This window comes from Artibeus jamaicensis, unplaced genomic scaffold, assembly GCF_021234435.1.
Source record: "Artibeus jamaicensis isolate MK-2021 breed Jamaican fruit bat unplaced genomic scaffold, CSHL_Jam_final contig_456, whole genome shotgun sequence".
Classification (NCBI taxonomy): domain Eukaryota; kingdom Metazoa; phylum Chordata; class Mammalia; order Chiroptera; family Phyllostomidae; genus Artibeus; species Artibeus jamaicensis.
This window is the reverse complement of record NW_026521839.1, coordinates 5,542,866-5,556,677: the sequence shown is the minus strand read 5'-3', so window position 1 is coordinate 5,556,677 and position 13,812 is coordinate 5,542,866. Positions and strand designations below refer to the sequence as shown.

General features: G+C 37.0%; 1 protein-coding gene across 1 annotated transcript in view; it reads right to left on the bottom strand.

The window, feature by feature from the left end:
* PFDN1 (prefoldin subunit 1) overlaps nt 1–9,993 on the bottom strand; it is a 56,114-nt gene extending 46,121 nt beyond the window's left edge. The window contains exons 1-2 of the mRNA XM_037147531.2: nt 9,917–9,993; nt 7,229–7,395 (exon numbers count right to left, since the gene is read on the bottom strand). Coding sequence (XP_037003426.1) covers nt 7,229–7,395; nt 9,917–9,949 — 200 coding nt within the window. The 5' untranslated portion in view covers nt 9,950–9,993. The remainder of the gene's footprint in view (nt 1–7,228; nt 7,396–9,916) is intronic.
* Nucleotides 9,994–13,812: the final 3,819 nt, after the last annotated feature.

Below are 13,812 nucleotides of genomic sequence, written 5' to 3'. Positions count from 1 at the left end.
AAAGGCTCGGCCTAGGGCAGTCATGTTCTTATCTATTTAAAGATACACTTTTAATACTGGGCTCCTACTGCTGTGCAAATTTTGATACAAGAACATTTCAAATCCTCTTTCAAAGCCAAAGAAATAGTGTCTTCCAAATAATCTAGTCCATTTTAAGGTAACTGATTTTCCTCAAAACAGGAGTTGACAATGAGAGTTCCTGGCCAGGACAATGAGATATTCTCCCAGGCATGTCAGTTCAAACTTAAATTCCAAAAACAAATTCAGTGTGCATTCTTCACAAAGCCACAGGCACAAGTGGTGCGTGTAACACACTGCAATCCTAATAATTCCACCTGGACAAAGAATATCGGTAGTTCACAGCAATTCCTTGTATAATAATAAAAGAATACTAAAATAAGTCATTATCAAGTGTGTTTTCATAGATATAGACTGACTTGTACCTTCTAGGTCAAAATATTTTCTCTGAGCTTTCTGGCTGTTTCATTAGCAGATATATTCCTTGACATGACCACTTCCGTTCTTTCTCAAACAGATGAGATAGCAAAGTCTTCCTAAATCTGCCACTATGAGGTAAGTAGCAGCTAAAATCAGAAGATTCTTGGTATAGCTTAAAATTTATTGTTTTTCAATTCAGAGAAATTCAGCGAGAGTTAAGTCCCTTACAGCACATAATTCCCCAAGCACAAAGTAACAAAGTCCAAGAGTACTGCTACCTTTATTTTTATTTACATAGAGACGACTTGGTAATGATACTTTTCATTCTTTCCTCAGTTAACTATACTGATTCTTGCTCATCACCAATGGTAATAGTTGTAGTACCCTCTTGTGTTGTTGAATAATTGCTACTTTCATGCAACAAAAGTAGATTTCATTTAATTCTCTTTCAGCTAAAAGAAAAAGTAAAGGTCAGACCCTGTGATGTCAGGAAAAGCAGAAGCAAGTCCAAGTAACTAAGCAAATCAATTACATTTACCTTCATAAAAACAAGTTTAGGCCTAAAACACCAGTAACCCTAAAAGGACACATTATATAAAAAATTTTAGCATGTTTATATATCCCAAGTATAACAAGCTTCTTTGTCCTTTTATACAAAAGACTTCTAATTAGCACAACCTTTTTGAAATTAATTTCCTGTGTTTCAGAAATCATTTGGATCCTGGAGGACATGGGTGGGGAAGAAGGGAAAGAATTATTAAAAGTACTCTTCTGCAAAAGAAACATGGCTATGTAATCCCTACGCAAATGTTTGTTAACTTCCCCTGGCATAAAAACAGTGATGTCATTCTACACAGCAGTACAGCAGTTATAATGAGTATCAAGTTTTTAAATCACTGACAACTTTAGGAAATTAAGAATATTACTCAAACATCTCCTCTCCCGGAGTCCCACATCTGTGGAAGAGCACAGTGTGCCCATCTGGGGTTATATACGTACTCAACATCAACAAAACTGAAGTCATTTTTCCTTGCACAACAGGAAAAGCTGTGTTTTTTTCCCCCTTATAACTCTGAGCAATGAAAGCCACGACTGTAAATGGCCCTGTATAAAAACACATGGAGGGCAGGGCGGGTCATTATCTGTTAGGAAAAGCAGCTTAACATCAAGAATGTCTCTTCCTTTAAAATAAAATCTAAATGATAACTAAAAAAAATTCCTTTTTACTTTTGAAAATTATTTTCTTTGCTTATTTTCTCTACCCTAACATACAGGTTAACATCTTTAAAGACAGAATAAAAGCAGCTTATAAACTTAAATCTGCAATGTGCTCTCACATCAAAAGTAATTTGCACATTATTTTTTCTCCTATAGTAAACACTAAAAATATCCAAACTTGATTCCAGTGAGAACAACAATATAAACTACATTTACTATAATATCAAAAATATTTATCAATATTTACTACACCATGATTTGTAGTTTATTTCCTAACCTGTTAGGAATAAGATATAGTGCAACTATTTCTTCAGCATTAAAATTCCCTTGAACTGACTCTCCAGCTACATGAAATTAAAAAACAGTTGCAAAACTTGAAGCAGCATGATTATATCCCTCTCTATTAATAGTTAACATAACTAAACTTAGAGAAACTGCAAAATTTTCACCCTGACTTTACCAAATGTCACGATTCAGATTACAGGCCAACATCCAAACTTACAATTAAAATTACTACAAACCAACATAACATTTTAAATAAAGGGCAGTTCAACCAAGCTGAAGCAGTCATGCATGGACAGTTCAGATTTCTACATCCTAATTAGGTGAAAAATTATTCAACTATTAACTTTCTTCTTAATTTATCCCCTATCAGGAATAACAGACCTACTGTTTTCACTTTCTACCTGTGCCACATTTATCTTAAGTCTAACATTTCTGGATCTTTTAACCATTAGAGATCAACCATCAAATTACTTCAACAAGTAGAAATAGCAACACTGCTCCCAAACAGCAATTTCTGCATTGCTAGACACTTATCTAGTTGGTAGATTTATACCATTGTTCATTCTTAGTTCCGTAAATGTAAAAAAACATCCACAGAATGGTAGCATACCTCTAAATTGGTTTAAATATGGTACAAAGTTATTTTTGGTTAGGTTCAAGTTTTAAAAAGGCACTAATCATTCTTCTGAAAGGCTAATCTACTCAAGTTCCTCCCATATTAAGAAAATAAAAAGCTTCATTTGTCTCTTTTGGAATGGAGAAATGTTATTTATGTAATGCTCAACTGAAAGGATGTTAGAATAATAGAACAGACCTGACATCAAATCAGGGTCAGGGTCATATCTATTGTTAATAAAAATAAGTTTGACATTTATCGTAATGATGGTCCTTTCAAACACTACCATGGCTAAATGTCATTCATGTATGTGTACTTTCAAATGTACTTCTTTCGTTTTTTTAAATACTCTACTTCTATGCAAGGTAAAAAGGAAGAAAACCACCATATACAATTATAAACTGGTTCTTATTCCAGAAAAAAAAGAGCTAAGAAACATTCATGCCATATTTATTTGAGATCTAGTATTTATTTGACTCCCTCCTTGCATGCTAGAAAGATGCAAAGACAAACACTTCCAACTATTCAGACAGATCATTCCACAGTTGTAACTTTCATCATAGTTCTCAAAGCAGTATGGTGAGGTCAGCTCACAAACAGCTTAAGGAGTAAAACTAGAAATTGGTGGTAGTAGTATCAGGCTACATAACAGCCTCTCCAAAGAATATGAAGTAACAGAACTAAAATGTGCTGGCCACATGCCAAGAGACTGGATGGAATATAGCTTTGGGCAACAACTACTCAGAGCTTACAGTATATAGCAATTCATCATTTTTCACGCTGCAGCTTCATTTTCCTTGTTTTAAGCCCAAAGTAGCCATATTTAAGAGGTATTTAACACTACCAAATTCTCCATGTTTGTGAACTGAAATGCATCTGGGCTTGCAATGACCTGGTACACTAAATACATAGCCTAAAAAAAAAATCTGACTTTCATGCTATGTGACCATGAGGAAGGTGAAATAGATACAATTATATTGATAATACTCCACACAGAATAGCCTTTTTCTCCAAGGGTTATACTGTCCTCAGCTTAATTTTGAAACCTGGAATATCTCTGCAACCAGCTGGTATTTAGAATTTGTCAATCTTCTCAACAAATTTAATAAAGAATTAATTTTGTCAGATCAAATGACATAATTCTGGTCAGAAACAATTCCTTAAACTTTTTCAAAATATGTTACTTTTATAATTTCATCTTTATTGAATCATATTAAAACAGAATAATAAACTAATTCTTAAGTCTCTGACACTTTCTAAACATATTTTTTTCTAAAGAACCAAAAGAAAATGCAGTTATTTTAGGCAAGAGAATCATTATTTAATTCAAATCAACACACATTTAACATCTATTATGTGCCAGACATTATTACTGAGAACTGAAAAAGCAGAGATAAATATGTACATATACTGGTCTCCCAGAATTGCTACTCTCCCAGAATTGCCACTCTAGCAAAAGGGCACTCTAGCTGGGGAGATTGACCTGCTTAAAAATCAATCGGTCAGCCAATTTCTCTCTGTCTCTCCCTCTCTCCCTGTCTCTCTCTCTCTCTCTCTCTCTCTCTCTCTCTCTGTGTGTGTGTGTGTGTGTGTGTGTGTGTGTGTGTGTGTGTGTGTTCTTCTAGCTACAGGAACAAAAGTCCTGGTACCACCCCAGAAATGTGACTAGATCTGCTAGGGAGGAAAAATCTTTAGAAAGTAAGAGCTATTTAAGAGCATATTTCCTTTCTTGAAAGATGAGAATTTCACAAGGGAAAATTGAAGATCGCAGGCCACAAAGGACAGAATGAGCAAAAAGCATGAAAGAACAAAACACAGCACATGTGAGGAAGCCCACGTGGCAAGGGTGTCGACAGCAATCTCTGGCATGTCTGTTACTTCATGACAGACACCACTAATCAATTAAAGCATATTTAAAGTCCACATAAGACTCAAACTCCTTCCCAACAGATAACCCAAAACCAATGGTAGGAAGTAAGTCCATGAGATGTCCTGAGTCTGGGAACAGAAAGTGGTAGACGTTAAGAACTAAGGACAGATTATGAATAACCATGAAAGCTAGGCTAATCAGTTTAAATTTTATCTGTGGACAACAAAGGATGAACAAAGGATTTTATTAAAAAGTCTGGGGTGATTAACTCTGGCAGACATACGAAGAATGCATCTGGACAGAGAGGATAAAGGCAGGAAGAACAGTTAACATGCTATTGCAACTCCTGCAATAGTCGAGGCAAGACATAATAATGAAGCCTGAATTGCAGTGATGGCAAAAATCTGCTGCAGGTTCTAAAACAAAAATGGAGTGTTTTGAATTATATAATTCATGGTTTTAAAACATCAATTTGAGAAAAATTAGCATTCTAATTAGAATTCCCAAATAATACTGAAAAAGGAAAAGATATGACAACGTAAAGATTGAATTTAAGACATGAATCACAATGATACTCGAGATTACCCAAGACTACAAATTCAGAAATAGATATTTCAGGTTTAGCACCAAGAAAGAGAACATCCTCATGACCAGACTAATACTCAGCAAGTCTTTTCTTCCTGAGGGCACTAATACTCTAGCCAGGCAACAAACACTATTCACCTTACATGCCCCTACAATGCAGGGTCAAGTACACACTCCCACTGAGATGCAGAAAGCACAAAAGTCAAATTTCAAACCAAAGTTTGAACCCATATTGGAGTTCCACTTTACCCAAACATTTTAAGCTGTACATTAAAAAAACACATAAATATGAAGTAAATCTTCCAGGAAGTACTACTGTTCTACCATTAACTAATTCATATTCCAGCCTTTAAAGTCTAAAACTCTGTGTGGAATGCAACCTTCTGTAGCACTTTCATCTGTATGTAATAAAAGCAGCACTCCTATCACTTCTGCAGAATGTTTTAAAAAATGAAATTATTCTAATTAAAAATAAAAACTTCATTGTAGCTCAAAAGGCCAAAGATAGTCAAAGAGTTTTTCTATTTTGGAAAAAGATTCTTTAGCTGTTGCAAACAGGCTAATGTAGTAATGTGAAATCCAAGTACAACATGTTAACAAGCATGCTAGAAAAGCTAGCATTACTGTTTTAAGACCTAAGGATATTCACATTAAGGATAAAATTACCCTATCATGAATGCCAACAATGTACTTCACAACTACATGGACACATATTCAAGAGTTCTACTTTGTTTACCCCAATGACAATATTTTGTATCCCACTAACAAAAAACTCTCAAATTGGGATTCTCTTCCTCTTAAGACAAGCTAAACTGAAAACCATGAACTCTGGAGACAAAATTTATTTGTGATATATTGTTTATCCTGCAAAAGCAAATCTGATTAACAGTTTATCCTAATCTATCTCTTTTTCAGAAAGATGTGGATTAAGCTAGTCAGGGGCAGGGTCAACTTCTCATGATGTCATTCCAAAGCCATTACTAAATGTTACACATGTTATACTTTCTTCAAAGCAATCACAAAACAAGTCATCCCAAACCCGAGGTCAAATTCCATTCCAACTAAAAGTTCTCCAAACTTGAAGTAATGGTCCACTAAGTAAGTCACAGAAGAACCCTCCTCCTGTACCCCCATCCCCCCAAATCAGTCTTCTTTTAGCTCGCTGTAATGAAATGTGTGACCTGTAGTTAAGGGCTTTTCCATTCCTTCCTTACTGCTCAGAAAACACTTAGCAGATTTTTCTCTTTCATAAAAGTTAATATATGTTTTAAAAGAAAAAAGTGAAGTGTTATTATATGTTAATCACATAATAACAATTAGAACTAATAAAAGGTAAATTGGTTTACTAGATCTCTCATTATGACAGAACAAGTGTATTTAAATGACAACTGAGTATTTTTATTTCAGGGTACTAGTCAGACATCTAAAAGATTTATGACTGCATGACTCCTAATAAATTAGGTAGGGAAGGGTAGGTTAAAACCACAACTACTTAAATAAATCTTCGCACACAAAATTACTATGAACAATCTTTTCACAACAAATCATATTTTTATCATTAAAGTTACACACTTTTAAGTATCTAATTGTAGAGAGAAGAGGGAAATATTTGAAAAACGTACCTCAAAGTCTAAAATTCAACATATCTAGCAGCTCTCCCTGCTGGGAGCAAGCCCATACTTTCCTCTTCCCTCTGATCTCCTCCCCCAGGGGCTCTACTTTACCCTTCTCTCTCCTAAGCTCCACGGGCCCTTTTTTTGGCCTCTATATCTTATTTCCTGAGCCTATTTATTTGATTTTAGAGAGAGGAAGGGAGAAAGAAACATCGATTAGTTGTTCCACCTTTTTATGCATGAACTGCTTGATTCTTTATGTGATCTGACCAAGGATCGAACCTACGACCTGGGCATATCAACTCGATATTCTGACCAACTGAGCTACCCAGCCAGGTAGGTCTCTGAGCCCATTTCTTCAACAACTCATTTCTTCTACCTCTATGACTTTCTAAGTAAACTTTCCCTTACAGTTCAAAAAAATAATTTAAGTTAAACACATCTATCTGGGACTTACTTTCTCATTCTTAAAATAAGAAGGTATTTGACTAGATGATCTTTAAAGACACTTTGATACCCAAATTTTAAAATGAACAAATTCAATGATTTAATTCAGACAAAACATTTCCCAAGATAAACCCCTTAAAAATATTTTTTACTTACATTCTTCCTACACCTTCATACATGTTAGTCTCGTCCACCAAAGTCATGATCTCTGTATCTGTAAGATGGGCATGCTTTTTCGTTCTGTTTAGCTGTTCAATCTGTATGTCTGCAAGCTTCACCTTTTGTTGTGTGTCAATAACTTTGGCTTGAAGCTCTGTGAAGGCCTAATAGAAGCAAGTCCTTAATTTAGTAGGTGAAATATTTTACGGGAAACATTTAAGTCAAATCTAGATATATTTAAACAAAGCACGCTAACCAGAGACAAAGCTGTGAAATTTACTAAAGTGAACATCAATAAAAATTAGTATAATTGTAATTGATCAAGCCACTAGGCTAAACACTGAATTTACCCTGTCCTCAGAAGATGGAATCTATCTGAAGCAAAAACAAACACACATTAAATAATAGCCATATCAAGCAGCAGGTACCCAAGGAGTAATAAAAGTAATAAACGCAGCAGTCAGAGGATGAGACAGAGCTCAAAACAAGAATCAGAAATGGAGCTCTCTACGTGTGTATCATTCAACTAGGTTTCCAAGCGCTTTCCCACATTTGTTACACACATTAATATAGGAATATCAATATGAGAGTACTGAGGGATGTAATAAATATCACTGCTCTCAAATCCTATGAGTTAGGGTGGCAGTTTCATAGTAAGTTTAGAAATTGAGTGACTAGGTGTGTTAAATGTAAGTGGCTTGCACAGGTAGAAAGGCAGGTACTTATATCCACTTCTTCTGAAACCCTAGTTCAAGAATCTTTCTAGTCTGCTGTCTACAGTAATATCCAGAATATAAATATTTTTAGGAGAAAGACCCCCCAAAAAAGAAAATTTCATAAGCACTGGTAGAAGAATTACATTATAATCTTCTATGCACATATCACACCAAATTTGACTGCTGAGTATACTTAACTTAAAGATAAGCAGTTTTTGGATACTCTTGTTGAAATGTCTTGAATGACTTCCACATGCTGTCAAATTTATGCCTCAATAACGTTTATGACTGCAATAATACTTACCTTCTATTCGGACTTCATTCTCACCTATGAGTAAGGTTTCAAAAAATTTATTTTGGGAGGAAGGGAGGAGCCTGAAATTTTCAATTTGTCTCCAGGTAATAAACAAATTAACTAGGAGATAAAAATCTTTAAACGATTTTTCTTTAGTTCATTTAATTGGTTGTCAGAGCTATCCAATTTAAGGCTGAAATAATTTCTTAGTTTGCACTCATTTTCCACAGGTTTCTTAGCAACAAATTCAAATAGGGGGAGGTAAGTCCATTCATAGATGTACTCTACTGTTAGCTCTTTCACTAAACCCTAACTTAAATTTGAACTTTTAACAAGACAAAAAAAAAGCTAAACCTTTAGCCCTGGCTGGTGTGACTCAGCCTTCGAACCAAAGGATCACTGGTTCCATTTCCAGTCAGGGCACATGCCTGGGTTATGGGCCAGGTCCCAGTAGGGGGTGTGTATGAGAGGCAACCACACATTGATGCTTCCCTCCCTCTCTTTCTGCCTCACTACCTCTCTGTTGAAAAATAAATAAAATATTTTTTTAAAAGCTAAGCTTTTAGAATACTTTAAGAATTCTTAAAATGAATTTTGTTTTGTTCAGTACCCATTTTATTAAGGAAGCTAGTGTAATTGTAAAAGCTGAGATACTACAGCATGAGAGAAGACCGGGTAAGGGCCAAATTTACAAGGTGCAAAACAAGAATGACAAAAAGTAAGATACATAAAAATCCTCACAGCGGTAACAGCTTCATTTATTAAGATGAACAGCTATTTCAGCTGTCCCATTTCTTTCGTACAGATTGACTGGAAGGTGGTCTTAAATAAAACCTGCTCTTCTGAAGAACCTAAACTACTAATGGCTGTAACCTTTGACTCCTTCCTGGAACTCAGTTTCCTTTTCCAGAAAAGTATGGATGTGAAGTAGATGAAGGCCAATTCCTACCCCTAACTCCACCCCCTCGCCCAAAAATATGGGTTGGTGTCGGTAGTGGTGTTAGAATCCCGACAACTCTGTGGTGGTGAAAACGTTTCTGAGTAACAATACATTTATAAACAATTGAAGAGAGAAACCTAATTTCTTCTGACATCAATTTTATTTGCAAAACGTTAGGGACTTGTTTCTTTCCTCGCCAAGTCCTCCAAAAAACGGTGGGGGATAGGCAGCCAAAGTCCCGAGATGAGGACCGCTATGGGTTTATCAGGCTCTGAACTGTAGTGCGACCTTTCGAGATTTGGGAAAAATAAGTGGCTTAAAAGCACAGGTTGGACTTGCACTTCTTCAAAGCAAATAAGGACGCAGTATTACAGATGCCTCAGCTCGGGCAAGCCGTCCTAAGGAGGACACTCACTTCAGGCCTTACTATGAAACTGAAGGCTCCAAGCGCAACAAAACGGCTCTGGAGCTCGAGACAAGGGGACAGACAGGTCAGCTGTCGGCCCACCAGCCTTAACCAAATCCACACCAACCAGCTCTTCTCCAGCAAAAACCTCTTGCCTCCCACTCTAACCTGAGAAGATCCAGTCCCGCCTTACGACTCTAGGAAATCATCCCCCGGTTCCCTGAAACCGCTTTCCTCCCGCAAGACTCCAGCCTCCTTCACAACCTCGTCCACAGTCCCCTTAGCTACCCAAGAAAAACCTCCTGCTAGGCTCAAAACCCTCTTTTACCTTTTTCAACTCCAGATCCACGGGCGCCGCCATGTTGGCTCACTCTCTGAGCCTGCGCGCTGGACCAAAGCCGGAAAGAGTGTGGGGGAAGGGCGCGCCTTGGAAGTTTGAGTGTGCCCTCCTTCATTCTGCGCCTGTGCGTGAGTGGCTAGTCAGGCTTCTTTCCTTCTCCTGAGCTAGTAACTTTTAAAAATATATTTTTAATTTAATCTTTAGTATATTTTTCATTACCGTTAGTGCACTTATACTTCCCTTCCCCCAGCAAGCACCACACTCTTGCCCATGTCCATGAGTCCTTCCCTGAATTCCTCTACCTCTTCATCTTCCCCCTGTAAGCTGGCTTCTGTTCTCCGTCTGTGAGTCTGTCTCTGTTTTGCTTGTTATCTCAGTTTGTTCATTAGATTCCACATATGAGTGAAATTGTATGATTTGTGTCTTTCTCTGAGTTGCTCATTTCACTTAGCATAATGTTCTCCATACAGTGCAAAGGGTAAAATTTTCCTTCTTTGTTATGACCAAGTAGTATTCCATTATATAAATGTCCCATAGTTGTTTTATCCACTCACCTCTCTTTTTTTTTTTTATTTGGAAGGCAGGACTTTTTAAAAAATTATTTAATTATTGTTCAAGTACAGTTTTCTGGCTTTTACTCCCATCCTAGCCCACCCCCCCCAGTGCTCCCCACCTCCCATTTCTACCCCTGTTAGTTTTTGTCCATGTGTCCTTTATACCTGTTCCTGTGAATCCTTCCCCTTTTCCCCTGAAATTCCCTCCCCTCTCCCCTCTGGTCCCTGTCAGCCTGTTCTCTATTTCAGTGTCTTTGGTTTTATTTTGCTTGCTTGTTTGTTTTGTTGTTTAGGTTCCTGTTAAAGGTGAGATCATATGGTATTTGTCTTTCCCCACCTGGCTTATTTCACTCAGCATAATGCTTTCCAGTTCCATCCATGCTGTTGCAAAGGGTAGGAGCTCCTTCTTTCTTTCTGCTGCATAGAATTCTATTGTGTAAATGTACCATAGTTTTTGATCCATTCACTTGCTGATGGGCACCTAGGTTGCTTCCAACTCTTGCCTATTATAAATTGTGATGCTATGAACATTGGGGTGCATAGTTCTTTTGGATTGGTGTTTCAGGGTTCTTAGGATGTAATCCTAGCACTGGAATTGCTGGGTCAAAAGGCAGATCCATTTTCAGTGTTCTGACAAAATTCCATACTGTTTTCCATAGTGGTTGTAGCAGTCTGCAATCCCACACACGGTGAACTAGGGTCCCCTTTTCCCCACAAGCTCTCCAACACTTGTTTGTTGGTTTGTTTATGATGGCCATTTTGACTGGTGTAAAGTGGTATATCATTGTGGTTTTAATTTGCATCTCTCTGATAGCTAGCGATACTGAACATATTTGCATGTGTCTCTGGATATTCTGTATGTCCGTCTTGGAGAAGCATCTGTTCAAGTGCTTTGCCCACTTTTTAATAGGGTTGCTTGTCTTCTTAGAGTGGAATCATGTAAGTTCTTTGTATATTTTGGAGATCAAACCCTTGTCTGAGGTATCATTAGCAAATATGTTTTCCCTTATAGTTGGTTCTCTTTTTATTTTAATACTGTTTTCTTTAGCCATGCAGAAGCTTTTTATCTTGATGAGATCCCATTTGTTTATTTTTTCCTTTATGTCCCTTGCTCTAGGGGTCATATCAGTAAAAATGCTGCTGCGTGAAATGTCTGAGTTTTCCTGCCAATGTTCTCCTCTAGGACTTTAATGGTTTCACGGCTTGTATTTAAGTCTTTTATCCACCTTGAATTTATTTTGGTGTATGGTGTAAGTTTGTGCTCGAGTTTCATTTTTTTGCACATAGCTGTCCAGTTCTTCCAACACCATTTGTTGAAGAGGCTATTTTTACTCCATTTTATGTTACTGCCCCCTTTGTCAAATATTAATTGCCCATAGAGACTTGGGTTTATTTCTGGGCTCTCTGTTCTGTTCCATTGGTCTATGTGCCTATTTTTTATGCCAGCACCAACCTGTTTTGATTACAGGGACCTTGTAATACAGTTTGGTGTCAGGTATTGTGATCCCTCCTACTTTGTTCTTCTTTCTCAAAATTGCAGTTGCTATTCGGGATCATTTATGGTTCCATATAAATTTTTGGTTTGTTCTATGTCTGTGAAATATGTCATTGGTACTTTAACAGGTATTGCATTGAATCTGTAAATTGCTTTGGGTAATATGGACATTTTGATGATGTTAATTCTTCCAATCCATGAACATGGTATATGTTTCCATGTACCATGTACCAAGGAAGACATTTGTTTGTGTCTTCCTTGATTTCTTTCTTCAGTTTTGTGTAGTTTTCTGTATACAGGTCTTTTACCTCCTTGATTAGGTTTATTCCCAGATATTTTATTTTTCTTTTTGCTATGTCAAATAGGATTTTTTCTTGATTTCTGCTTCTGCTGTTTCATTGTTAGTATACAAAAATGCCTTTGATTTCTGGATATTGACTTTGTATCCCGCTGTTTTGCCAAATTCATTTATTAGGTCGGGCAGTTTTGGGGTAGAGTCTATAGGATTTTCCATGTACACTATCATGTCATCTGTAGACAATGACAGTTTTGTTTCCTCCTTTCCGATTTGGATGCCTTTTATTTCCTTTTCTTGTCTGATTGCTGTGGCTAAAACTTCCAATATTATATTGAATAGAAGTGGTGAAAGTGGACAACCTTGTCTTGTTCCTGATCTTAGTTATCCACTCATCTCTTGATGAACTCCTGGACTGCTTCCAAATGTTGGTGATTGTGAATAGTGCTGCAATGAACATAGAGGTGCTTATGTTCTTTCAAATTAGTGATTCAGGTTTCTTCTGATATATTTCCAGAAGTAGGATCACTTGGTCAAAAAGCAGATCCATTTTAAATTTTTTGAAGTATCTCCATACTGCTTTCCACTGTGGCTACACCAGGTTGCATTCCCACTAACAGTGCATGCAGAAAGGTTCTCCTTTCTCCACATTCTCACCAGCACTTGTTGTTTGTTGATTTATTGATGATAGCCATTCTGACAGGTGTGAAATGGTATCTCATTGTGGTTTTAAGGTTCATTTCTCTGATGAATAGTGACATTGAGCATCTTTTCATATGTCTATTGGCCATCTGAATGTCTTCTTTGGGGAAGTGTCTATTCAGGTCCTTTGCCCATTTCTTAATTGGGTTGTTCACTGTTTGGGGTATTGAGTTTTGTAAGTACTTCATAAATTTTGGATTTTGACCCCTTATCAGATGTATCAGTGAATATGATCCCCCATTCTGTAGGTTATCTTTTTATTTTGTTGTTGATTTCCTTTGCTGTGCCTGGGATAGTAACTCTTGAAATATTCTGGATTCCCATCTATCAGGCCTTGCCGGTTTCTCCACATCCTTTTAGACACAACACAACATGCAGATTTCTTGTATGTATTTAAGCACTTTGTCAAATAGCTTAGTTGTACTGCTAAATTGAGATGGAAGTAGATAAGGTCAAAATCTCTTTAATTATTCACCTAGTCCCTGTGCTGTCAGAGATGAGGAAAAAATCAGCCTGAGCCTCAGGCATTCCAGTATAAAAAAGACCAGAATGCTATGGAAGTGCTCTTCCAAAAAACTTATTTCTCCCTGGCTGGTGTAGCTCAGTGGATTGAGCACAGGCCTGTGAACCACATGATCACGGTTCAATTCCCAGTTAGGGCACATGCCTGGGTTGCAGGCCAGTTCCAAGCAGGGGACTCGCGAGAGGCAACCACACATTGATGTTTCTCTCCTTCTCTCCTTCCCTTCTTCTCTAAAAATAAATAAATAAAATCTTTAAAAAAACTTATTTCTACTGAATTCTCCTCAAAGACCATTTTGACACAGTGGTTCTCAAG